Here is a 25,701-nt window from a genome sequence, read left to right as displayed (position 1 = left end):
TCTCCTAAATGTGTCACCAAGGAAATGTGTGATTTGAAAATGCAGCATACACTACGGTCAAGAAAAATCCCTTTTGAGACAAGAATGGTCAGTCTTAAGAATCAATATCAATAAATCATAATAATCTACACCAAAAATCAAAACACAAAGCATAAAGAGTGTAATGACTCCAAATATTTATTGCATTTCACCAGATGTGATTATAGAATAATCAGTTATTTACAGCACATGTAAGTTTCTATCAAATACACATAAATATTAAATTAGTAGAAAAGTTTTTTGTTTAGTTTTTTAAACACACAGCTTTGGCGGAGAATACAAATAATTTGCATGGAGATAAGCTGTTAATGAAAATATGAAATCATACAAACGTTATACTGTACATGCGAGGCTCCATCCATGCGTCAGGAGTGTTTTGTTACAAAAAGAGTCCTTGTTGTGCATCCCCAAATAAAAAAAAAAGTATAAAATCGAGCAGGAATCTGAACCAGCAGATTTTATGAACTGCATGTGACGCACAAGTCTGTCTTGAGCTTTGGCCATTGCAAGTGCTGCTGACCTCTGACCTTTACCACTGTAATCTCATACAGCCCCACAGAGGTGAATTGACAAAAACAATTGAACACATTCGAGCATGTAAACAAATAGATGACCTCAAGGGGTGGGGAATGCGCTGGTCCCTCAAAAGCACAGGAAGGGAAGAACATGGAGCAACTGTTGGATGTCCCGTGACAGAAGTTCCTCTTGGTCCCTTGAACCCTCTAAACAAGTGCTGGTCGCCACCATTTGGATTTCGATACAACACGCATAATCAAGCGAACGCGTCGTCATCCTGACGCTCAGATCGGGTTAGACGTCATTTTGTTATGAATCCAGTCGATGTAACGGGTGACACGGGTGTAGACGCCGGGCTTATCCCTCTGGCCGCACCCGTCACCCCAGCTGATGACGCCCATTAGGGTCATTTTTTCATTGGTGCGGCAGACGAGAGGACCGCCAGAGTCTCCCTGCAAGGACGATCGGAAGATAGTTAGGAGAATGGCTGGACAAAAGTACATGTGCACATAAATTAATTCAGTGTTTCTCAACATTAATCAAACAGAGCACATACATTATCAAAAAATAAATAAATTCTCATGCAACACTACAAAAAAAAAACTGATCTTGTCGCAATTAATAATATGTGAAATCTGGGCCTTTTTATTTGAACACAAATCTGTTTTCTGTTGTATGAATGGCAACAGGTGGATGTACAATTTAGTTGTACCTTCTGCCATCTAGTGGAGGATTATTTAATTGTTCTGCCTGTCACAATTCATTTAGAGTAAAAATAAAAATTTGGGGTAGTAAAAATGTTCGAACCAATTAAAGGGAGAATTTGAAATCACATTTTGTCATATTTCTTAAAATTGTGAGTGTAATTCTGACAGTGGTAAATTATGCCCCCAGAAAATATATATTATAACAAGGGAAGACTATTTTGAGACATGTATTGAATCCAGGTGTTGTTTTGGATTTGTATTGTCTGTAGAGCAGTGATGTCCTATTTTTCGTCCCAAAAAAAAAATTTCAGACGAAAACTAAAATAGAAGCCATTCATTGAGACGATAATGATAATTAAAATTGACTGACAATTTGCTCAGTGACTAAAACGAAAATTAAAGCAACACAGTGATGAAAATGACCCACAGTCCAATCAGAAGGAATGAAACGCGGGTTACTTTGTACTTTTGAGTTCTTTATCCAGCCCGTTCAAGGTTCTTAGTCAAGGTTTCTCCGTCAAGTGTTTTCTTCGAGGCCGTCTGAATCCAACCCTGCTTTTGTTGTTACTTTGTAGTTTTGTATATAAAGACTCCCTATTTCGTAATTCCCGTGTCTCTTTTTTGTTTGGCTCCTAAATCTGCACCTCACATGACAACAGTTCTACAATACTCATAATAAACATACAGGTCTTGTTAAACTATACTGTAGACTAGTTACTTATAGTGCCTCACCTTGCAGGCGTCATCCAGGCCTCTGGTGTCGCCCGCACACAGCATGTTGGCGGTTACCGTACGTCCAGACAGCACAGCAGGGACACAACGCTCTCTCGGCCACAGGCGAACAAAACCTCTCTTGACACGCTCGGAGAAATGGGCGGAAACTATGGAGGAGAAATGACAAGTTGAACATCACCTTGAGAAAAGAGCCAAAGGCAAGTGAATGTCAGAGGTCGGCTTGCGTACGTACACTCGGAGTCTTTCCCGTAGCCTGAGATCTCACACTCTGTCCAGTCGGGCAGTACCAGGCCAGCTTCAGGAAGACATGCAGGGAGAACTTCGGGAGAGTTCACGGCGCAGACGCCAACGTCTGACTTAAGCTTCAGCAGAGCTGTAAAAGATGGTGGATGCCAGAAAATCAGTGTGGTAATTAGTGTTCATTTTAGCCGCCATTTTTTTGTCTCAGTTTTAGTCCAGTTTCAATCATGCTTGTTAGTTTTTATCATAGTTAGTCAACCTAATCCTGTTTTTATTTAGTCCATTTTTAGTCGACTATAAATTTAGCATTTTAGTCCAAGAAATCATTATTTTATTCGTCTAGTCTTAGTCAACAAAAACTGGACAATCATTTTACCCTTGCATATTTTTTCATCAGCAGATTATGTTGAACATTTCGGATCTGAAACTATTTCACATAAAATGTTCTCTCATCTTTTTGGTGAAAAACAACTTGACACACAATTTGAGTATATCAACAAGTGGCTACTGTGGCTCTATGCTACAAGCTAGTAAATTGGCTAGCATTAGTTAGCTATCGGATTAACATTGTTGTTGGAATGTTATAGCCGTTGGATTAATGTTACGTTATAACTATAATTTACTTTTTTTTTTTTTTTAAACTTTCACCTTGAATCCACCTCCTGTCTGTCCCATGTTTGTGCATGTTGCATTTGCTAGCTGCATATTTGAAAGAGGGTGTGTCACTGTGACAGCTTTGCAGATACAAGATTTTACAAAATCATATCATTTTAGTCTTGTTTTTGTTCATGAACTAAAATGTCCAAAGATTTTAGTCCAGTTTTTATTGAGTGAAGTACATTTTCATCTCATCTTCATTAGTCGACGAAAATGCATACTGATTTAGTCCCACTTATTGAAAAATGTGTGTTGACGAAATCATTTTCGTTTAGTTTTCGTTGACGAAATTAACACTAGTGGAAATGCTATTTTTCCTACAAAGCCTTCTCCGGGTGCTTTTAGATTCATTCGTGAGACATTGTCATACATTTTTGTATTGTTATTTTAGCTAAAGTAGCTGGTAGCATTTCATGTTATAGTAACACTCCATTACAAAGAAGTCACAACATACTGTAGCAGCAGTGGCTAATATCGGCTATGTTGACAGTGCTAAAGATAATTTAGTATTTCTTGCGCCATTTTGTTGAAGCTGGATGCGTGTTGTCTGTGAATTTAAGAATTTTTTAAGAAAAAAAACAAATATCAAAATTTATAGAAACATGGTCTACGTATATAGAATTTTTTAACCTAATTCCGGTTACTTAATTCTGTCTGTTAGCGAGAGCCACTACATCGTGATAACTTACATTGATGTTTCTGCATTTGGCAATTTATTATTATATTATATTATTAGTATGGGATTTTTTTTTAATGGGCTTTAGGTGAACTGATGAATACGCACGCACATACACATACAAAAAAAATATATATATATATATATATATATATATATATATATATATATATATATATATATATATATATATATATTTTAAAAAAAAAAACATTTATTAAATTTTTTTTTAATTGATTTTTAAAAAAAAAAAAAAAGGAGAGCAATGATGATGTCAAAACGTATGAACAATACTGGGCTCTCCTGAAAAAAAAGAAAAAAGAATTTGCTTATGCACATTAATGAGGGGCGTGGCTTAAACAGAAAACAAACATGTACAATGGGGAACGTTACCAGAGTGAAAGGCATATGTAAACATTGTGACTTAATTCAATGTAACAGGATAATTGAACATGTGAGTTGTACCCACCTATGTCATTGTCAAATGTCTCATTGTTAAACCTCTCATGGGTCCAGTACTTGTCCACTTTGAAAATCTGCTCACTGCTGGAATTCTGTTTGCGGAATGTCCTGCCCAGGATGACCTCCAATTTTGACGGTTTATCCCTGAACAAATGAGAACATACATGATACCAATACCCCTCCATCAGCCTAGCATACCTTCCAGGAAGGAGCCACGTCAGCCGTGTTTTATATATAGTAGTTTTATTTTATAACTTGAAGTATTCCCAAGAAGCAGACTTGTATTTGTTTTTTCTTACATTATTTCTTAGAAAACACGTAGCGGTACCCGGGCATTCCCCATCTATAGTTACCAGACTCTACTTCTTCTTTTCTTAGTGTCCCCCATTGCTATGAATAAGACACCACGTAACTGAAATGCCTTGTGTTAGATGCCACAGGTTATTTTTGTGCCTTTTTAAAGAAAAGTGTGTTTTGAAGACTTTTTGATTAAAACAAAACGCATTTTCATCACAAATGCAAGAACTATTATCAAGAATCGGTGCTCGGTATCAACAAATACTCCAAAAAAAAAAATAATAAAAAAAAAAATATATTTTTTTTTTAATAAAATAAATAAAAATACTCGAGTACTTCTACTCTCAAAAAAGTGCTATTGCTGTGTTATTGGGAGATTCTTACGTAGCCTCGAAGCAGTGTGCAGCAGACACGACCCAACAGGAGTCAATGAGAATCCCTCCACAGCGGTGGAAGTGTTGCCGCAGACGAGCCTGGTAAACGTTAATGGCGGCCTGCCAGGGTTGTTCCGTAATGTCGCTCTGGCGACCTCCGAACATGCGGAAGGCAGGCTGGCTTAGGGTGTTGTCCAAACGCTGGCCGCATATCCCTGCAGAGAGGACGGACATATTGTGAAATGACGCTTCAAATGACACAAGTGGGGATCGTTGAGGTCATCATGATGATGATGTCATACCTCTGTTGTTGTTGGTTACGGGGCCTCGAGGGCCCAGTGGTGCGACGGTGGCTGGATGTCTCACTACAAAAAAAAAAAAAGAGGAGCCGCTCGGTAAGATGAACACAATTTTAAAAGGAGAATATTCAACAAATTGGAATATTATTGTTGATTTATAAAAACAAACAAACAGGCAAACTCACTGCATTTAGGTACATCACAGAGCTCCCAGGTCAGCTGCATGTTCTTGTAGGTGTGACACCACGGGCCTTTATCGCCATCAGGATTCCTGTTTGAAGAAAGCGCGTGCATTTAGGAGCTGATTTTTTTTTTCTTTTCTTGATACGATTTAATTACGTTAGTATGGCTTTTGTACCTGCAGTAGCTGTGGCTGCCCAGTCCCATTTCGAGGGCATCGGACCTCCAAGCATGGTTGACCTTGTGCATGATAGCTGGAGAGTCCCACGCGAGACAGCGGGCGCCACTTTTAGTGACAGACTCCGTGCCCCTATAAGTCAGACCGATCCCTCTCATGCACTCTTCGTACAGATCTGATGAAAATCACGTAGAGGAGCGCACATATGGTTTACATAATAACATCCATTACAATATGTGCTTTTCAGTATTGCGCTTGACGTGAAGCGTTACCTTCTGAGCACTTGGGCAAGGAACAGAACTCCCAGATGATTTGAGTGCCTTTGTAGGTGTAGCACCAAGGAGCGCTGTCATGGTTGGGGTTCCTGAGAGAAGAGATCACTGTGAGTTCAGAGGGGCGACGTTTAAACAAGGGCCGTTTAATTGTTATATGTTTGATAATGGGCTCTATTTGTACAAATCCACTACTTGCTGAACTCAGCAACACTCCTTCAATTTCCTGTCTTTCATGATTGGACAAACTGATTAATCCAGGTGCGCCTGACCACAGTAACCACGACGACAATGGCCAGACACACCTGGATTAATCAGTTTGTCCAATCATGAAAGACAGGAAATGAAGGAGTGGTGGAGTTCAGGAAGTAGTGGATTTGTGCAAAGAGCCTATTATGGGTTACAGTAAAATAAATAAATAAATAAATAAATCATCAACTCAAGAAATCTAATTACATTTTAATTCAGTTCGAAATTGGCCTTTTGTGTTTAAAGATTCCTCATATGAGTTTCACTTTGGGAATTTTAACTCAAAAATGTATTTTCGTATGATATTCTAATTCATTGAGATGCACCTGCACTTCTTTCAATTAATATCTAATAAAACAACAATAAAAAATAAATAAAAAAATGAAATACATTACCACATTGTCATACATTTTGTTTCTGTCACATTTAATTTTGTGGATTTCCTAAGTGCACTAAAAAAACACATTTGTCATCTGCAATCGCCATGTCCAAAATGTTTCTGTATTTTTGTTCAGAATCACAATAGATCATCGTTTATAAATGATTCACCAAGAAACATTGTTAACAGTGAGTTAAAAAAAAATGTATCGCATTTAATCATTTTATATCGCATCCAAAAGCCCGAGCCACATGTGGCATAATTATTAACTATCTTTTACTTAATCTTGCCAATTAATCAAAAAACTAGATTAACTGAAGTTATATCAGAATCAGTATCAGATTTATTGGTCAAGTATGTAAAACACACACAAGGAATTTGATTTCACAGTCACAACCCTTCCGAGAAACACGAAAAATAACAAGGACCAACAGAGGGCGACAGAATAGGATGCCTTTCGGTTCACTGATTAGCGTCCCAAGTTTCTTAGAAAAGAAAAAAAAAGAAAACATGAGGAAGGAGGGTGGAGGGTGGGAGAGAAAAAAGGGTCCAATCGTTTTTGGTGCACAAACAATACAGTACAGTATATAAAAAATTCTTATAATTATAAAAATAATTAACTCTTTGATGGAAGTAATTAATCTAATAAGGCCTTACTGTCAGAGTAGAATTTGAAAGTATACATTCTTCCTACTGCTCACAGACCTGCAGAACTTGTGATTGCCCAGTCCGAGGCTGCTGGCGTCCACTTTCCTGGCGGTGAACTTCTTTCCCCTGAGGGCTGTGGCGTTCCAGTTGATGCACTCCGCTCCCGACTGGCTGATACTCCACGTGCCCCGATAGGCGTCCCCACTCCCCACAACGCACTTCTCCTTGGTGTCTGGAAACAAACAGCTCACTGATTAGATACATGTACGGCACTGCATGCCCTTGATTATTCTTGGCACTAATGTGTCTCTAACGGCTTATCGCATTCATTTATTCTCACCAGATGAAGCCTATTTCCCGTTGCGGAACACTTCTTCACAGCATTTGAATGTTATCACTCTGACATTACTTCCTTATTGAATACCAAAGGGAACTTGATTGTGCATGGTTCGAGTGTAAACAGAGTATAAAACTAAAAGGGGTGCTTAAGGATACGATCATACGAATGACTCTTTTTTTTTTTGTCAATTGGACGATTGTTTACAAATGTTATTATTAATTAATTTGTCTGTATTATATTGCTCTTTGGAGGCCAATGCGTTTTTAATTTTTATTATTAATATTATTATTATAGCATTTTATTCTCCTCACTTTTTTGGCATCAAACAACTCCCACATACTACTTCCAATTTACACCGTTCAAATTTCAACTTGCTTCAAAAATTCACGCCATCTTGGGAATATGTCGTCTGATTTTACATTACTTACAATATTGCCACAATTTAACATTAAATATCAACTTTTCCCCATTTTTCCCTGACATTGAACTTTTTCTAAGTCCTACTTTGCATCATCATTACCAACTCTCTGATACTGTTCAGTGGCACAGTTGGGAGAGTATGTTGACCAGTAACCAGGAGGTCGCGGGTTTGAATCCCACCTCTGACTGTACATTGCAAATCCATGGAAATTATGCAGGGATATACATTCATACCAAATGACTATCATAGTTCCACTTTTACATCTAAATGAATGGAGGGTACTGCATAACTAGGTGGCGCTATTGAGTGATTTAGAAAAAGGCTAAGAAAATGGATGGATGGATGGATGGATGGACTTTTTCCATATAAATTTCAACTTGCTTCAAAAATTCATGCCTTTTGGGTTTAAGTGTTCTTTTTATTCATTTTTCTTTCAACTACAATTAATACTTTGTAATTTTCACATACTGTACTTTATCTTTCAGTTCATAAGCATTCAGCTATTAGCATTCAGCTATTAGCATTCAGCTTCCAGCATTCCCGCGCAATTTCGGCAGAAATTGCACTTAGTCTAATTTAATGTGTGAAACCTGCAACATTTCCTCAGTGGCCTTAAACAATTAAAAACCAATCCCGTTCATTGAGTCTGGCTTTCATTAAGACCATCATTGGCTGGCTGCCACTAGTGATGCATGCGTAATTATTCCACTGAGAGGGTGCGGTGTCTAACTGTCTCAGAAAGAATTCCTCAGAAATAAAAACATTCATACATCAGAGCTCTTTGTATGGTTTATGGACTTTTCTTTTTGCAATATTTTATCCAAATGTCTTAAGATACACATTTTAAGTAATTCATCAGGGTCTAGACTATTAGTCCTGCATCATAAGAGCTTTTGGACAATTCCATTTTGAGGGGACAGTTTTGGGGAAGGCCCTTTTCTGTTTTAGCATGACTGCACCCCATTGCACAAACACAGTGGCAGATGGAGTTTTCTTTCTTACATAAAGCTTTTATGGCATTTTCAAGATAATGTGGTGAGGCGGCATCCCAGCAGCAACACCAACTAGAACAGGGTTTGTGAGCTGGGTCCTTACTGTATACTTACTGATCTCACACTGCGAGCCACTGAAACCTGGGGGGCACTGACAAATGTAGTCCGAAGAGTACACGGCCTCCCTGCACGTCCCTCCATTGTAGCAATGAGACGTGAAGCAATCTTGAAGGGAGAGAAAACCAAAGCGTGTTAGATGTACTGTACTAAATATTTACTACATACAAAATAAACACACAGTAAACAATGTGTTCAGCAGGGATGCAGTCTTTGATTCTGAGCCACTGTAATATTTTGTTTTACATACCGATTGTATGTTAATGGACGAACAAATGAGCACAAATAAATATGACATGACTTGTTTAATGATTTGTTACATATTGTAATAATAAATTAAAAACATGCCCTGTATCAGAAGATTAAAAGTTTAAATACTGAACGATATTGCGCTATATTTAAAAATATCAAATAAAATCAAAACATTTTTTATTTCTTTATATTATTTTTAAGCTTATAAAAAGTGTTTTTTTTAAATAAAAATGTTAGACAAAACTTGTTTCTCTATCCAGTAAATCCCATTTTTAGTAAATTGTTGTTGTATTTGATTTTTCAGTACGATACATTTGCATTTAATCTTTTAGAATTGTTTGTTTACAATACATGTTAATTGAAGTACTATTTAGTTTTTTTCCCCTTTAAGCACAGTGTTAATGTCCAAACTGTGCATACTTGATTTGTTACATATTGTAATAATAAATTAAAAACATGCCCCGCATCAGAAGATAAAAAAAAAAAGTTGAAATACTGAACGATATTGCGCTATATTTAAAAATATCATATAAAATGAAAACATTTTTTATTTCTTTATATTATTTTTAAGCTTGTAAAAAGTGTTGTTTTTTTTTAATAAAATTTTTAGACAAAACTTGTTTCTCTATCCAGTAAATCCCATTTTTAGTAAATTTTTGTTGTATTTGATTTTTCAGTACGATACATTTGCATTTAATCTTTTAGAATTGTTTGTTTACAATACATGTTAATTGAAGTACTATTGTAGTTTTTTTCCCCTTTAAGCACAGTGTTAATGTCCAAACTGTGCATACTTGATTTGTTACATATTGTAATAATAAATTAAAAACATACCCCGTATCAGATAAAAAAAAAGTTGAAATACTGAACGATATTGCGCTATATTTAAAAATATCAAATAAAATGAAAACATTTTTTATTTCTTTATATTATTTTTAAGCTTATAAAGTGTTTTTTTTTTAAAGAAAAAATTTAGACGAAACTTGTTTCTCTATCCAGTACATCCCATTTTTAGTAAATTTTAGTTGTATTTGATTTTTCAGTACGATACATTTGCATTTAATCTTTTAGAATTGTTTGTTTACAATACATGTTAATTAAAGTACTTTTGTAGTTTTTTTTCCCTTTAAGCACAGTGTTAATGTCCAAACTGTGCATACTTGATTTGTTACATATTGTAATAATAAATTAAAAACATGCCCTGTATCAGAAGATTAAAAAAAAAAGTTGAAATACTGAACGATATTGTGCTATATTTAAAAATATCTAATAAAATGAAAACATTTTTTATTTCTTTATATTATTTTTAAGCTTGTAAAAAGTGTTGTTTTTTTTTAAATAAAATTTTTAGACGAAACTTGTTTCTCTATCCAGTAAATCCCATTTTTAGTAAATTTTTGTTGTATTTGATTTTTCAGTACGATACATTTGCATTTAATCTTTTAGAATTGTTTGTTTACAATACATGTTAATTGAAGTACTATTTAGTTTTTTTCCCCTTTAAGTACAGTGTTAATGTCCAAACTGTGCATACTTGATTTGTTACATATTATAATAATAAATTAAAAACATGCCCCGTATCAGATAAAAAAAAAAGTTGAAATACTGAACGATATTGCGCTATATTTAAAAATATCAAATAAAATGAAAACATTTTTTATTTCTTTATATTATTTTCATGCTTATAAAAAGTGTTTTTTTTTTAAAGAAAAAATTTAGACGAAACTTGTTTCTCTATCCAGTACATCCCATTTTTAGTAAATTTTAGTTGTATTTGATTTTTCAGTACGATACATTTGCATTTAATCTTTTAGAATTGTTTGTTTACAATACATGTTAATTGAAGTACTATTTAGTTTTTTTCCCCTTTAAGTACAGTGTTAATGTCCAAACTGTGCATACTTGATTTGTTACATATTGTAATAATAAATTAAAAACATGCCCCGTATCAGATAAAAAAAAAAGTTGAAATACTGAACGATATTGCGCTATATTTAAAAATATCAAATAAAATGAAAACATTTTTTATTTCTTTATATTATTTTTAAGCTTATAAAAAGTGTTTTTTTTTAAATAAAAATGTTAGACGAAACTTGTTTCTATCCAGTACATCCCATTTTTAGTAAATTTTAGTTGTATTTGATTTTTCAGTACGATACATTTGCATTTAATCTTTTAGAATTGTTTGTTTACAATACATGTTAATTGAAGTACTATTGTAGTTTTTTTCCCCTTTAAGCACAGTGTTAATGTCCAAACTGTGCATACTTGATTTGTTACATATTGTAATAATAAATTAAAAACATGCCCCGTATCAGAAGATTAAAAAAAAAAGTTGAAATACTGAACGATATTGCGCTATATTTAAAAATATCAAATAAAATCAAAACATTTTTTATTTCTTCATATTATTTTTAAGCTTGTAAAAAGTGTTGTTTTTTTTTTAAATACATTTTTTGACAAAACTTGTTTCTCTATCCAGTAAATCCCATTTTTAGTAAATTGTTGTTGTATTTGATTTTTCAGTACGATACATTTGCATTTAATCTTTTAGAATTGTTTCTTTACAATGCATGTTAATTGAAGTACTATTGTAGTTTTTTTCCCTTTAAGCACAGTGCTAATGTTCAAACTGTGCATACTTGATTTGTTACATATTGTAATAATAAATTAAAAACATGCCCCGTATCAGATAAAAAAAAAAGTTGAAATACTGAACGATATTGCGCTATATTTAAAAATATCAAATAAAATGAAAACATTTTTTATTTCTTTATATTATTTTTAAGCTTATAAAAAGTGTTTTTTTTTAAATAAAAATGTTAGACGAAACTTGTTTCTATCCAGTACATCCCATTTTTAGTAAATTTTAGTTGTATTTGATTTTTCAGTACGATACATTTGCATTTAATCTTTTAGAATTGTTTGTTTACAATACATGTTAATTGAAGTACTATTGTAGTTTTTTTCCCCTTTAAGCACAGTGTTAATGTCCAAACTGTGCATACTTGATTTGTTACATATTGTAATAATAAATTAAAAACATGCCCCGTATCAGAAGATTAAAAAAAAAAGTTGAAATACTGAACGATATTGCGCTATATTTAAAAATATCAAATAAAATCAAAACATTTTTTATTTCTTCATATTATTTTTAAGCTTGTAAAAAGTGTTGTTTTTTTTTTAAATACATTTTTTGACAAAACTTGTTTCTCTATCCAGTAAATCCCATTTTTAGTAAATTGTTGTTGTATTTGATTTTTCAGTACGATACATTTGCATTTAATCTTTTAGAATTGTTTCTTTACAATGCATGTTAATTGAAGTACTATTGTAGTTTTTTTCCCTTTAAGCACAGTGCTAATGTTCAAACTGTGCATACTTGATTTGTTACATATTGTAATAATAAATTAACAACATGCCCCGTATCAGATAAAAAAAAAAAGTTGAAATACTGAACGATATTGCGCTATATTTAAAAATATCAAATAAAATGAAAACATTTTTTATTTCTTTATATTATTTTTAAGCTTATAAAAAGTGTTTTTTTTTAAATAAAAATGTTAGACGAAACTTGTTTCTATCCAGTACATCCCATTTTTAGTAAATTTTAGTTGTATTTGATTTTTCAGTACGATACATTTGCATTTAATCTTTTAGAATTGTTTGTTTACAATACATGTTAATTGAAGTACTATTGTAGTTTTTTTCCCCCTTTAAGCACAGTGTTAATGCCCAAACTGTGCATACTGTCACAGTGGCTTAAATAATATTACACTAAGTCCATCGTCACTTTACAGAAAAGGCGGAAGTATGGTTTCATGTAATTAGGTCAGGCATGCATTCAGGTTCTCTATTTATTATTACAAGAGGTCTAAACTGGAGCATAAAACCAGCTCCTGCAGCCTGAGCTCACAAGTTGGCCGGCTGCTGTGTGGTTAGTCTGAGAGAAAAGCCACCATAAGTCACCAAATTCGTCAGTGGGGGGGCAATGTCAGACTAAACTACGCCTACAGAAAGCCGACTGCGGGTACAAGCAAGGCAGACCAAAAATAAAAAAAATATATAGTTTGTTATAGAAAGTTAGCGGTGAAATCAAAGGCACACAGTCAAGACAGGATACAAACAGACAGGAAGGGTCATCTGGGATCAACGATACCATTTCTTTAGGATGTACGTACATTGTGCTGAGTCACTACTAGTAGTAAATTTCACCACATAAAGCTAATCACTGTATGACCACCAAATGTAGTCAAATTAAGAAAAAAAGAGCACACATTAAAAAAAAATAATAATGATAATAATTCAAGTTTAATGTTACGTTTAACTTGTATGAAGCTGTCAAGCCAAAAAAAACGAACTACCTTGTCACTATCAATTGATTTCCGTGCTAAGTTGTAAGAGTGTAAACACGGTGAATGTATTTGTTGGATATTTGTGATGTGATGATAGTATGTCACACTCACTCATGACGGGCACAATATGACAAAGTTCTCGTCCTCTTAATGCACAACGGCAATACTCCACGCGCTGTCCCCTCCATCGCAGCCAAGTGTCTCCATAACTATGCACGGCTGATGTTGTACTATCCACACAACGCGCTGAGAAGACACACACACACATATATACAAATAATGAGCCAATCGCACTGGAAGATTATAAGTCGTGATTGTTACATGGACAAACAGAGGAACAAAAGAATCTGAGGCTGAGGTGATGTTGTTATTAGGAAAGGCAAAAAAGGGAAAAAAAAGAATGGCTGGGCTCACGGGAGGTGTCAAAGGAAGGTGAAGACTTCTGGATATGAACAATGAAAAGTGCCCGTCTGGATGTCTTCCGCTCAGGCTCACCTCGGTAAAAACGAGTTCCTCTCTTGGAGCGGCGCAGCTCCACCTGCAAAAAGCACACAAGAACACCAATGTTCAAGACCAGGAATGACATTAAGGTAGCTGCAATTTTCATTCTATACAATTTACTGAGCTATAAGCATTTTCGGCAAAAGTAAACACAATTCAACATTCAATATTTACTACAATTCAGTTAAACTTTTTTGACATCCTACTCTAGACCTTTTCAAAACTATTTGAAAAGTATTTCCAGGCCAGAGTACTTCGCAGGTGACGACTGTTGATTTAATTTCATCGTCGGATTTGTAGAAGACAAAGTCTGTGAATTGTGGTTGTTTCTGGCATGCGCAATATGTGCGGCTACGTGAAATGGTAATAATAATTGTGTTTCACCCAAGCGAGTTCTCCACAATATCAAGCTGGGACTGCTCCACGGTGATTTGCTCCAGAAAGGCGGGACATTCTGTACAATTCTTCGAACTGATTGGACGATTGAGGCATTGTTTTGACCAATCAAGGCAACGGATGAAAATGTCGTTTTAAAAAAAAACAAAAAAAATAACTTTACCAGCTAAAATGCACGAAGCGCCGCTGTTCAACATTCAACAAGGAAACGGTGAGTAATTCTGCAAAAACAGAATTAATTGCAGCGTTCATTCTTCCATGTTAGGTTTGTTTGTTTGACCCGGTTGTCGGCGCTGGCTTCCTGGTTTCGTCACGCCCCAAACACAATGTCGCTCTGTGATTGGTCGGTGGAAATCAACGGGCTCGGTACAAGATGTATACTCGGGAGATTGTGAACTCACAAATACCGCGAGAATTCATCTTGCAGAGCAAGGTTAGTGAAATGGTTCTCTATTAACATCATATGTAAATCATTGAATGGGGAATTTGTGCCTCACTGGGGGGGCGGAATTTGGTAATAAACAGTAAAGTGAGCGGTTATCAATGTCAATGAAGTATGACTACTTCATGGTTCAACAAACTCTATTTGGGGGAGAAAGCTATGGTGAGCTTGTTGTTGGTAGAAAGTATTGTTACTTACACTGTCCGCTAGGTGGCAGAAGAGAGCAGATAGGACCAATAATAGTATTCTGGTCATGGTCTTGGGAGGTCTTTGGAGCTCTTTGATTATCTGCAAGCACAAAATTAAATTATATTAGATGGATTAGATTATATATTCACATACGGATGTTACAAAAAAAACACAGCTCAGGCCCACCTCTCTCTCTCTCTCTCTTTCTCTCTCTCTCTCTCAACGTCAGAATAACAACAACAATAATTTTCCTTGTGTTTTGGATATGAAATAAAAAATGGTAATACAAACTGTTTTGAATTATGTTGAAATTACCCTAGCAGTTATATAATAAATTCTCTGTTTTGACACTGTTACCACCAAATAATTAAACGTAAGTGAGGGTTATTAAAAGTCCTCACACACGTGGACACTAAATATAAATATATGATTCATGAAAATTTACCAGGAAGATGACTAATACCACTTGTGTGTCCTTGTTGAATGAATCTCGTTGCGTCAACAATTGCAGGAAAAATAATTGCACAATTATAGCTGCAATTCGTTTTTTTTCCCTTTGTTGTTTCCTTTTTGTGTGTCTCAGGGAGGCCGCTGGGAGGAAAGGGTGGGACAGGTGGGGGAGGAAGTGTGGGCTCGACTACTTGACTCACACAGGAAGTCATATAATGCTCAGTACGGGACAGTTGGATGATGCGTTTGGGCTTCAATTAATCATTTAGTTTGTGATCGCTTAATTCGCTTTCATTCACATACAGTTGCTAGAAAAAGTCTTCACACCCCTATGTAAATGCCAGGTTTTCTTTGAAGCAGAAAGCTGGTGAATGGAATTGTTCATAATGGGTTCTATCTTCAAGGTCAATAAGTTCCATCTTGTCGTTTGTTTGTTTTTACATTTATTTGATTGACATTAGGTTAAAAGAAACAAAACAATTACAACAAAAGTTACACAACAGACAATTTCTGACGTGTTTGAGAGATTTTATTTATTTTGTTTAAGGCTTTTGATACAAAGAAAAAAATGGCAGGAAAAGCCAGAACATCTTAAATCTATTAAATTTAAAATGGTGGCCCTTATGTGCTGATTGTTTTCTCAGTTTTTATAGATCCCGGTGTAACAAGTTTTATAATTATTTAATTATTCTCTAATTTTTAATATCACAACAAGAGCGTGTAGACTTTATACAACACTAATAGATTTCCTTCTCGTTTATAGAAGCCTTACACGCGGAGATTCAACAGAAAACCTCTTGTTTACGTCAGGAGACCACAATTTCTAACCAGCAGCCAAGCGTTTCTGCAAAATTCCTTCTTCAATATAACAACGACGAAACACGGACCGCAGAGGAATTGAGAGGAAAGCAGAAGAGGAAATCCGAAGGAAGACAACGTCATCTCCTAGTTGCCTTTTTATTGCATGAGGAAAAGATGTCCGACGTGTCGATTTCCTCTCGTGTTCCTCCCTTTTCAGTGTGTGCAAACGTTTTAACGTTACTACGTAGAGGAGAGCAGCTGGGTAATCTCAAGTGTGTGTTGAGTAATCGTGAGTCATGCAAGAGCAGTTGGCACTGTTTGTTGAGATTTAGGAATGAATTAAGGTGCCTGTTGGGAAGCTATACGAGCGTTTAGAAATTTAGAAATGATATTCCTGTAAAGCTGCAGGTATGCATGCAATACAATAATCAGTGAAATAGCTCACAATAAAAATGGGGCCATTTCATTGATTGTCACATATTTGATGATTATGTACAGTATTTTAGTTAGTGAATTATTTTATAATTTTGGTCAATGTTTCTGAAATCATTCAAAATTTACAGGGGGTCCTTGTTTTACAACAGTACTGACATTTAGACATTGCGCAATAATCTACTTTGCACAGTGACGTGAAACTACATTGTCATGCGGTGCAGGATGACATGTCCAGTTAACGAAATACTTATTGTTTTTAATTTATTTATTTATCATTTATTATTTATTATTTATTATTTATTATTTATTATTTATTATTTATTATTTATTATTTATTATTTATTATTTATTATTTATTATTTATTATTTATTATTTATGAAGAGTTTTTTTTATACAACTCTTTACTGAAATAATGACTTTACTATTGTTAGTACTCTTTGATGCTTTCCGACTTGCGTACAAATTCTGGCTGCATGTTGGGTAAACATTTGTGCATAAGGGCTATGTTAATTAATTATTATTTTTTTAAACAGACGAGCCAGGCCATATGTAGATAAAATTGAAAAATAGTTGGGCACACAAAGAGACAGACAACCATTCATGTTGAAGGAATTGAAACCACGCACCCTGCACGGAAGTCAGGCAAGTGAACCGCCACACTATCAGTGACTCAGCCTGTAAATAAATTTAGTCAACAGTTCCTGTGCTCAAAATACACAATGGCCCAATTCTTGTCCTGGGGGACATAATTTTTTTGTTTGTTGGTATCTTTCAGGTATGTGGAGGAGGCTATCATTTATAGCTTTATAATAGAATGGTTAAGGGTACAATAGCAGTACATTGGAAGGTACAATACAATAATGTACTTCCAACCCCCTCATCTCAAAGTTTGTAATGTAACTGAACATACTGTCTGATCCTCTAATCTCGGGAAAGTTTTCATTCTAAGCTGTCTGCCGGTTCACCCTCTCTGCTTGACTGGGCACACAGAAAGCAGAACTGTGTTTTCATAGCACCGAGTATACACACACACACACACACAGGCAGAATATACATGAAAGCAAAAAAGTACAAGCCCAATAAGATCTACTCCCTTGTCTTTTAAAGCAATCACACACTCGCCGTTAAAAGGACAGGCCACTTTCCTGTTCATGTGTAAAACAAAGCGAATTATCCTTTCTTTAACCCCCACCCCCCCGAACCCACCCCCGAAAACTAAACCTCACAGACTCACATGTCAACAGGCTATAGTTTCCTTTTTGTTTTCCTTTTGTGCAGCTGTGCAGCTTAGCTGGCCCCCCTCTCACCGGCCCGGTCAGTTGAAAACATGTGTTTCCTGCTCGAATACTGGCTGGTGAACACATATCAAGCCGTGCAACGTACAAACACGCCCGCATCAGACATGAACATATGTGCCTCCCACCCTGTTTGGAGCCTGTTGTATCTCACAGGCATGAGGCCCTTCCTGGGCTCAGCTCACAGCCTCAAAATGAAATTATATTCCATAGCTCAAAGCCAAGAAGTATATATATATATATATATATATATATATATATACACACACACACATACTTCAACTACATAATCAATTTGTATGAAAATGTGAGATCCATTTTTTTAACAAATACACCAATTCAATTCATTTCAATTTCAGATCATTTTCCATGAATAAGGTAGAAATAAAGACAATCCAATAATTTGTGTTAATAGTCCAATTTTGGAGGAACTTTTTGCTTTACTGAATGCCATTCTAGTTGTTTTGAGTGGGGTCCACACATACTGAAGCAATGGTATTAAAGTTGCTGTAAAGTGAAAAAAAAATATGTCTCGTCAGTTTGAAACATTGGGGGGGGGGGGGGGGGGGATCTGTAAATATAAAAAAATTGGTAAATAGGCCATATGAAATAATCAAGCGTTGTGTCCACTCTGAAATGCTGGGGCATGCCCGCTGAATTCTTGAAACCACGGCCATGCCGTAAAATGGCTGCTACTTTGTCTAGCGTGGTTCTTATACTTACACATCCCTACATGTTTGAACCCTGAAAACATATCCACTACAAGCTACAGTGGCTGGAATATATCCCACCGAATCATTGCAGGGCTTTTCACAACAGGCAAGAGGCCACTAGCTAGCATGCGGAGCTAACAGACTCATGCCTAGTAAGAATAATAACTAAGATACTTACTATTGGACCAGATAATCACTGATAAGACAGGAGCATCCAAATATGTCTGTTGCAGTACCAAGAATGACATATAAGAGGCAGCACAGAGCCAGAGGGACTCTAGAAATACAAAGAACAAGAACTACAAGGCTCCAGGCTAACTGTTAGCTTATCTGGTAAATAGTACTAGCAAACTCTTTTCCTTCTCATTCCTATTGTGGTGAATTACTTATGAGACACATTATACACTTAACATAACCATTACCTTTACTTGTAACTATAATTCGGTGTTAACAACACACACTCATAAGGACTTGTGATTGTAAATAGGCTACTGATTTTCCAAGCACAATAAGAATTAAAATACACTTTTAACACCCCCACCCCACAGCACAAGATAATCACTCAGAATAATCTTATTAGAAACGTCCGAGAATCAATCCTTTGCTACCTTTGATCATAAGAGAGAAAAATGTCCAATTTCACAATCCATCGGTATGAATGCAGACTTAATGGCTGCTCTATAGGAATAGGCACAAAAGTAGATGCTGATACAGTCATTGTATAAACAATGTCTATACTTACTTTGGGAAACTTAGTGTGTTCCAATGTTAATGGTGTTTGATGATCGTGTGTTTTTTTTAGTAGGTCAAACATGAGTGGAACAAGTGAAAATATCTTCGGAGGATCAGAAGCCAGACACTGAGTCACAACATTGCCACGTTTGTAGGGCAAACACGTGAGGCGGATAAGACAAAGGCATGCACAGCTGTATATATCATTTGACCTAAATTTTGCACTGTATTGTATTTATAGCATCAGATATAGCATTATATTTATAACATGATCAAAAACGCATTAATTTTTGTAGGGTTCTGTTGTGTATCTTGTGTATCTTGACAGTGGTGTGCAGAAGGGGGGCCAAGAGAGCTTGGTATCCAAATTAGGGGCACAACTGAGGCAGCTGAACATTCAATCGGTGTTTGAGTGAAAATAGCGAGTTACCATTGTGACATTTCCATCAGGACGCATGATGATGAATCGTTTATAACAGTGAAAAGTCAATTCAATAGTTTATTGCGTTCGCCATGAAAAAGTGGGTGCAACGGCCCGTTTAAGAAATTACCCCTATTGCGTTTCTACTTGCTTGGACACGTTGCCATTGAGTTCACGTTGGCAAGCAAGTGCAACGATGACGGAGCGCTGAGCTCGTAAGAGGTTGGAGGTGAGACATTCTTGCCTTCCAGTAATGAGAACAAAATGCGGAAGCCTAAAACGGTGGGAAAGTGCACGGAAAATACTTGCATTTCAGTGCGAAAAGACTAATTCTAGGATTGTTATATTCATCAAGTGTGAGGACGAATACCCAACTCTATTTATTGAACTTGTCTAGTAGATATGAAATATATAAATAATTATATACAGTACATATATTAAAAATAAAGCCTACCAACCAACTGAAAACAAATGTATTCCTCATAATTGCCGACTTTGTGATTTGAAAATTAAGCCAGAATCTGAATTATGCGCTCCTCTTCCAAGCTCCAGTTAAGAGGCAAGCAAGAGCATTTTGAGCGGACTGGCTGACTCCAAAAATAAAGTCATTACAGTAATTCGGCCAATATATAAAAGGCATGGCTTACTGTTTCTACATGCTGATTTTCTGATGGAATTAAAAATCACTTTGTTTGAGATTTGTTGGCTTCACATACTTTGTCAAGGGGTCCATGTCAAGCAGAGAGGATTTATAAGGCCCGCTGGGACCAAACACTATCTATAAGAGGCACTGGCACGGGAAACACCTTTAGTGTATTGTGGGCTGCAATTATGACCCTATTCTCTACACTTGCTTTCGTCCTGCAGATCATAACATGTTTTTTGAACCCGTTCGACCTGCCGGGATGACTAAGCTTCAATTTGACCATTGTTCCTTTACACTTTGCTACAATATGCTATGTGAGAAAGCTACTTAGCAGGCATTATTCATTCTTCACAGTCACTCAGGGGGAGGGTAACGGTGCACGCTTCACTGCGCCAGCTCTGTAAAAGTCCCACGGAACATAAAGCTGCATTGTTGCCTTCAAGTCTCCCCCCATGCAGGGCTCAGTACGAGGCCTTCCAAAAAAAATTAATGGGGAATGTCCACACACAGAGCAACAGGTAAATAAGAGACGGTAGAGAAAATGGGGAGATGAGACATCTGCATGGCAGAAGATGAAAGGGAGAGAATAAAGAGAACGTGGAGAAGTGCAACATGGGAAGCAGTAAAATCCCACAGAGGTCAGCGTAAAAAGAATGAGTCGCCCTGAGTCATCTCATCTTTCAGAACTGCACTGAGACAGATGAAGCCATTGATGGTTTCTGATAAAAGCGCTGGATGAGCACATGAATTCTGAGGTTTTTTTCTCTCTCTCTTTCGCAGTACTGAAACAGTTTTAAGGTTTTAACCCGCTGACTTTGTAAGTCACTAACATCATTAACTCAAGTGACCACAGTGCCTGGAATGCAAACGCAAGCGCTACTTTGGCAACGTCAGTGTGTAGCAGTGCACATTATCAGCAAAGTATCGGTGTGACGTATGCTTTCACAGCGGAAAGAATACCGAAGAATGCAGGCAGGAGGCTCAAATCTGACTCACTAGGCTGCAACCATTTTTTAGCTCGGACTGGGAAAAAAAAATCTCTACACAACAATTAATTAACAGCTGCAGAGCTAATCTAGTTAGATACATTGGATTAAAATAATAATAATAATAAAAAGTTTACACACCCTTGTTTAAATGCCAGAAATACTTTCAAAACTTTTCCCACCATTAATGTTAAGTTAGATAGATAGATAGATAGATAGATAGATAGATAGATAGATAGATAGATAGATAGATAGATAGATAGATAGATAGATAGATAGATAGATAAATAAATAGTTGCAAGTTGAAAACAATGCAATAAATGAGATGCTTTGAATGAATAAATAGTAAATTAATTAATTAATTAATTACACCAGTGATAAGCTTTAAATTTGGTATATATTGTATTAAGTCAGTATTATTTTAAAACATTCTTGCTTGATCTGTATTTTATTTAGCACTATGCGCTATGATATTCAGAATCAAGCCTAAAAAAGCACGGGCCACATTTATTATAGTTACGGTTTCCCGCAGAGAGTCATTAAGACTTTGAAACAGTGAAACCATGCAAATGTTTAACCTCCTCAGTCCTCATATTATTACAAATACACAACAACTGATAGATAACTACATGGTTTTTTTTTTAATTCAAACGTAAAATCACTGGCAATATCTCTATGTTGTTAATGACATTTAGACATTTTAGAAAGAATCATGGATGTTGACATACAATTAAGATTAAATAAAAGGAAATGGCGGGCCAGATCTGGCCCCTGGGCCTTGAGTTTGATACATGCGCAATAAAGCAATAAGACTATAGCACACCTAGCCGAAAATTTTAAGTTAAATGTTATTATCTGAAGCAATAATAATCATGCAAATAACGAAACATCTTTCAACCCTCCTAACACGATTATGCAGAAAAGATTTCATTAAGGCTGTGCAAAGAAATGTAAAGAAGCTCTTACCACCAAATGTCAGATGATGATGATGATGATGGGGCTGGTGAGATGGCGGATGGATGTCTCGCTGGGAGTGAGCTTCTCCGGTCGTTGCTCCCACTTTTTAAGGCTCCATGTGGGGAGGAGAGAGAGAAGAGGAGTGGAGTGGAGAGGAAAGATGATGAGTGGGGAGGAGAGGGTGTGTGGGGACCTCAGCAGGGAAACACTACTGCTCTGCCGGCCGGATGATGACGATGCAGCTGAGAGGGAGGGCGGGGCTCACATCCCCACGCACTATAGCCCCGCCCCCACCTCCTCTTTTTAGTATCTCTCTCTTTCTTGATATTGACGTCACAAATCACATATGAACGTGCAAAATGTTCAGAAAAAAACAAACATTTTATTTCATCTCCAGAGATTTAGAAGTCATTAGTATAATATAATGAGTAAGTTGTTTCAACATCATTTCCCTTCAATTTCAAGATAATCAGTCAACACATAGTATTACTGTATGAGATGATGATGTCATGAAAAAAATGTTCACTCATTTCTTTAGCTTCCTCAAAAACTGAAATTCACTTTCTGGGCGAAATTATGATTTATTCTGATACTTATTTGAACTTAGAAATTTGAATCACCCAAGAATGTGTTGCTAATCATACAACAGTGGCAAAATAGGAACAGTCTTGTTTTTATGGTTGTACATTTCAATCAGGTATTTCGATAACTAAGCATTAAATTAACATATCATACATATTTTAAATTAATTTATGTACATGTCATATTTTAAAAACACGCTGTATATCATACATGCATAGTACACGTTCAACATCTATTAATTTTTTCTTTTAAATAAATTAAAAGATTATAAATTGTATTTCATATTTTAAATTTGGTCACATACAATATTACAGCTTGGGTTTTACAGTTTTTGGAAGCATAACATTACGAAAAGTTTTTCTCTCCCTGACTGCAATTCAGTGCCAGTTCCATAAACTTTATAGCCATCACACTGTTCCAACACAGTAAAATTTACGCTATCCTTGACAAATTTCTGAAAATAGGACATGCTCTTGATAAACCAAACAGCAGAAGGCCTGCTACTGCCACCACTGAAGAAAACATGCCCAGTTTGAAGTCGGAGTGGTCGAAAAGATCGTTGGAAATGTTCATTTCTGCTCCTGGGCGAGGGAATTTCAAAACTTCATCCTCCTCTCAGTCATGGTTTCTATTGTTGTCGTTAATTCTGTAGGCCAACCACAAAGTGACAGATCTTTTCTCAACACCTTACTGGGCGTGCTGACCTGATTCTAGGCAGAATATTTTGAACCAGTCCGTGCAGGGTCTCCTAATGTAGGCATATTTCATATTGTATAAAATGCATCGTTACATAGTGTCTTTACTCTTTACTGTTCCCTTCCATCTGTGTTACATTAGTACTCCCTATTCATGATGAGAATATAAATAAAGATTAGATTTCTCTACAAAGACAAATTGAATTTATGCGCCAAAACAGATAGCAGGTTTATTTTATGGAGTTATTACATTAGCAAGAAAAAAGTTCACGTGACTGCCCCAATGTGGGCGGAGCCTGCAGGTTTACAGGAAATCTCCCAATCAGGAAGTCAAACTTTAGAGGGAGATTTTTCAGCGCTCGTCAAACTAAAACTGTGGACTTTTACTCGTTTTAAGAGTCTGGGCGCACAACTGTCAGACAACAGGTAGGCTTTGTGTGATCGTAAAAAAAAAAAAAACTGTCCTGTGAAGCGGTCGTTTTAGAAGTTTAGTGATACATTGTATTGTAATACATTACCAACTCACGCACGTCGTTTTTAAGCGCAAATCACATGCTGATACATTCTTCTTACTTCTGATCACTGCATAAACTGATAGAAAGTGCATGCAAAGTTATTTCATATTCACTTTGTGTCATTTCTGACCTGTAGCTCACTTACTGTACTACTCACTCACCGGCCAATTTATTATTACGCTTCCACTCACCTAATACTCACTTTTGAACAACACTGCTACAAGTATTTATCGGGGTGGTTGTAATCTTTTTTTTTATTTGGTTCGCATTTTTAGCAATATAAAAGCCCAAAATAATATCGATAGGTCTAAGTGCACATGTGCACAGCTGCAAACTACAGTATATCCACAATTGTTAAATTAATACTTCCTCTGGTAAGGCTGCTCCTCAAGTGGTTCATTTGTATGTATGTTGTATATTAAAAAGCCACATCTTGATATTCAGTAATCAGTACTCTAATACATAAATTAGTAATGATTAATGTGCAGTCATTTTGAGAGGCACTGACTTGTCACTGCAAAATTTGAAATTACAATTTGACAGTTTGAATGTTGACTTTACTCGTCTCTCTACAGTGTACATAAAATGTCTACACCAGGGTTTGCCAAGGTTTTGTGATATGAAAAAAAGAACATCAATTCAAAACCCTTCGCTACCAATTTGACCTATAACCTGTAGGCTAAGTCTCAAATTAAATTTAATCAAATCTGGTCAAGAACTGAAAAGAAACAACTCAGATAATGTGATTGCACAAGTGTGCACACCCTCTTTTAACTGAGGATGTGCATAGCTGTGTGTGTGTGTTTTTTTTTAACCAATCGCATTTAAAGTTGTTTTAAATGTGAGTCAGCTCAGCTTCACTATTGATATGCTGTTCTTAGGGTGATGAGCAGTGTTGTATTGCACCAAAGATACCTTTTAGAGTCAGTTGGACCATGCTTTTATTTTTTAATTTTTTAACACGTGGATAAATGTGTGCAATGAGATCCCACTGAAGCTTTGGATGCTCTTTGCAGAACGAGGCTTGTGCTGTACGATGTAACTACATGTAAGTGCATGCAAGTAATTCCACTGTTTACATACTTATTGAATACCTTGCAGGTGTGGCCAATTGAAGGAGACCTGGAATAGGCCATGAACCGTGTTCCCCTTCATCAGCCACAGAGCTGTGGGCCCTGGGAACTGAAGGAGCGCCTGGGCACAGGAGGCTTTGGGAATGTCACCAGATGGCAAAATAAGGTTTGTGTTTTTCAGAACATCTTCACCGCAAACCGGTCGCACATCTTTGATGGTGTTAAATGCACTGGCACTGCCATAATATTAGGTACAATTGGTCCAATAGGCTTCAATCAGGCTTGCCTGGTGACGAGTGAGTGAGTTTCTCCGTCTTCTAATTGGTTCAACTACGTTTAGCTTCGTCACGGTTGCGGAGTGGAGGACCCAAATGCAGGGAGGCAGGAGAACCGCGGCAGGAATGCAGGAACCTAATTTATTTTACAAAAACACTAACAGGGGTACTGGGTAAACAAAACCAACAAAGATCTGAAAAGACCAAAAAT

At 36.1% G+C, this 25,701-nt stretch overlaps 2 protein-coding genes across 3 annotated transcripts in view; one reads left to right on the top strand and one right to left on the bottom strand.

The window, feature by feature from the left end:
- Nucleotides 1-159: 159 nt before the first annotated feature.
- Nucleotides 160-22,527, bottom strand: plat (plasminogen activator, tissue). 2 transcript variants are annotated; one of them, XM_077562126.1, is made up of 15 exons: nucleotides 22,360-22,527; nucleotides 14,923-15,012; nucleotides 13,800-13,923; nucleotides 13,497-13,631; nucleotides 8,776-8,886; nucleotides 6,966-7,140; nucleotides 5,633-5,724; nucleotides 5,361-5,535; nucleotides 5,188-5,273; nucleotides 5,006-5,068; nucleotides 4,714-4,918; nucleotides 4,040-4,176; nucleotides 2,230-2,370; nucleotides 1,995-2,143; nucleotides 160-1,007 (listed from the first exon to the last, which is right to left on the bottom strand). In XM_077562126.1, the coding sequence occupies exons 2-15, from the start codon at nucleotides 14,977-14,979 to the stop codon at nucleotides 840-842; spliced, it is 1,818 nt and encodes a 605-aa protein (XP_077418252.1). In that variant the 5' UTR covers nucleotides 14,980-15,012; nucleotides 22,360-22,527; the 3' UTR covers nucleotides 160-839. The 2 variants fall into 2 exon arrangements, with proteins under 2 accessions (XP_077418252.1, XP_077418253.1); XM_077562127.1 differs by having other exon boundaries at nucleotides 13,881-13,923; nucleotides 22,360-22,525.
- A 1,423-nt stretch (nucleotides 22,528-23,950) lies between these two features.
- The window catches only part of ikbkb (inhibitor of nuclear factor kappa B kinase subunit beta), a 29,982-nt gene continuing 28,231 nt past the window's right edge, over nucleotides 23,951-25,701 (top strand). The window contains exons 1-2 of the mRNA XM_077562125.1: nucleotides 23,951-24,053; nucleotides 25,244-25,381. Coding sequence (XP_077418251.1) covers nucleotides 25,277-25,381 — 105 coding nt within the window. The 5' untranslated portion in view covers nucleotides 23,951-24,053; nucleotides 25,244-25,276. The remainder of the gene's footprint in view (nucleotides 24,054-25,243; nucleotides 25,382-25,701) is intronic.

Source organism: Vanacampus margaritifer, chromosome 3 (assembly GCF_051991255.1).
Source record: "Vanacampus margaritifer isolate UIUO_Vmar chromosome 3, RoL_Vmar_1.0, whole genome shotgun sequence".
NCBI classification, from domain to species: Eukaryota; Metazoa; Chordata; class Actinopteri; order Syngnathiformes; family Syngnathidae; genus Vanacampus; species Vanacampus margaritifer.
The sequence above is the reverse complement of the archived record's forward strand: the minus strand, read 5'-3'. Positions and strand labels throughout refer to the sequence as shown.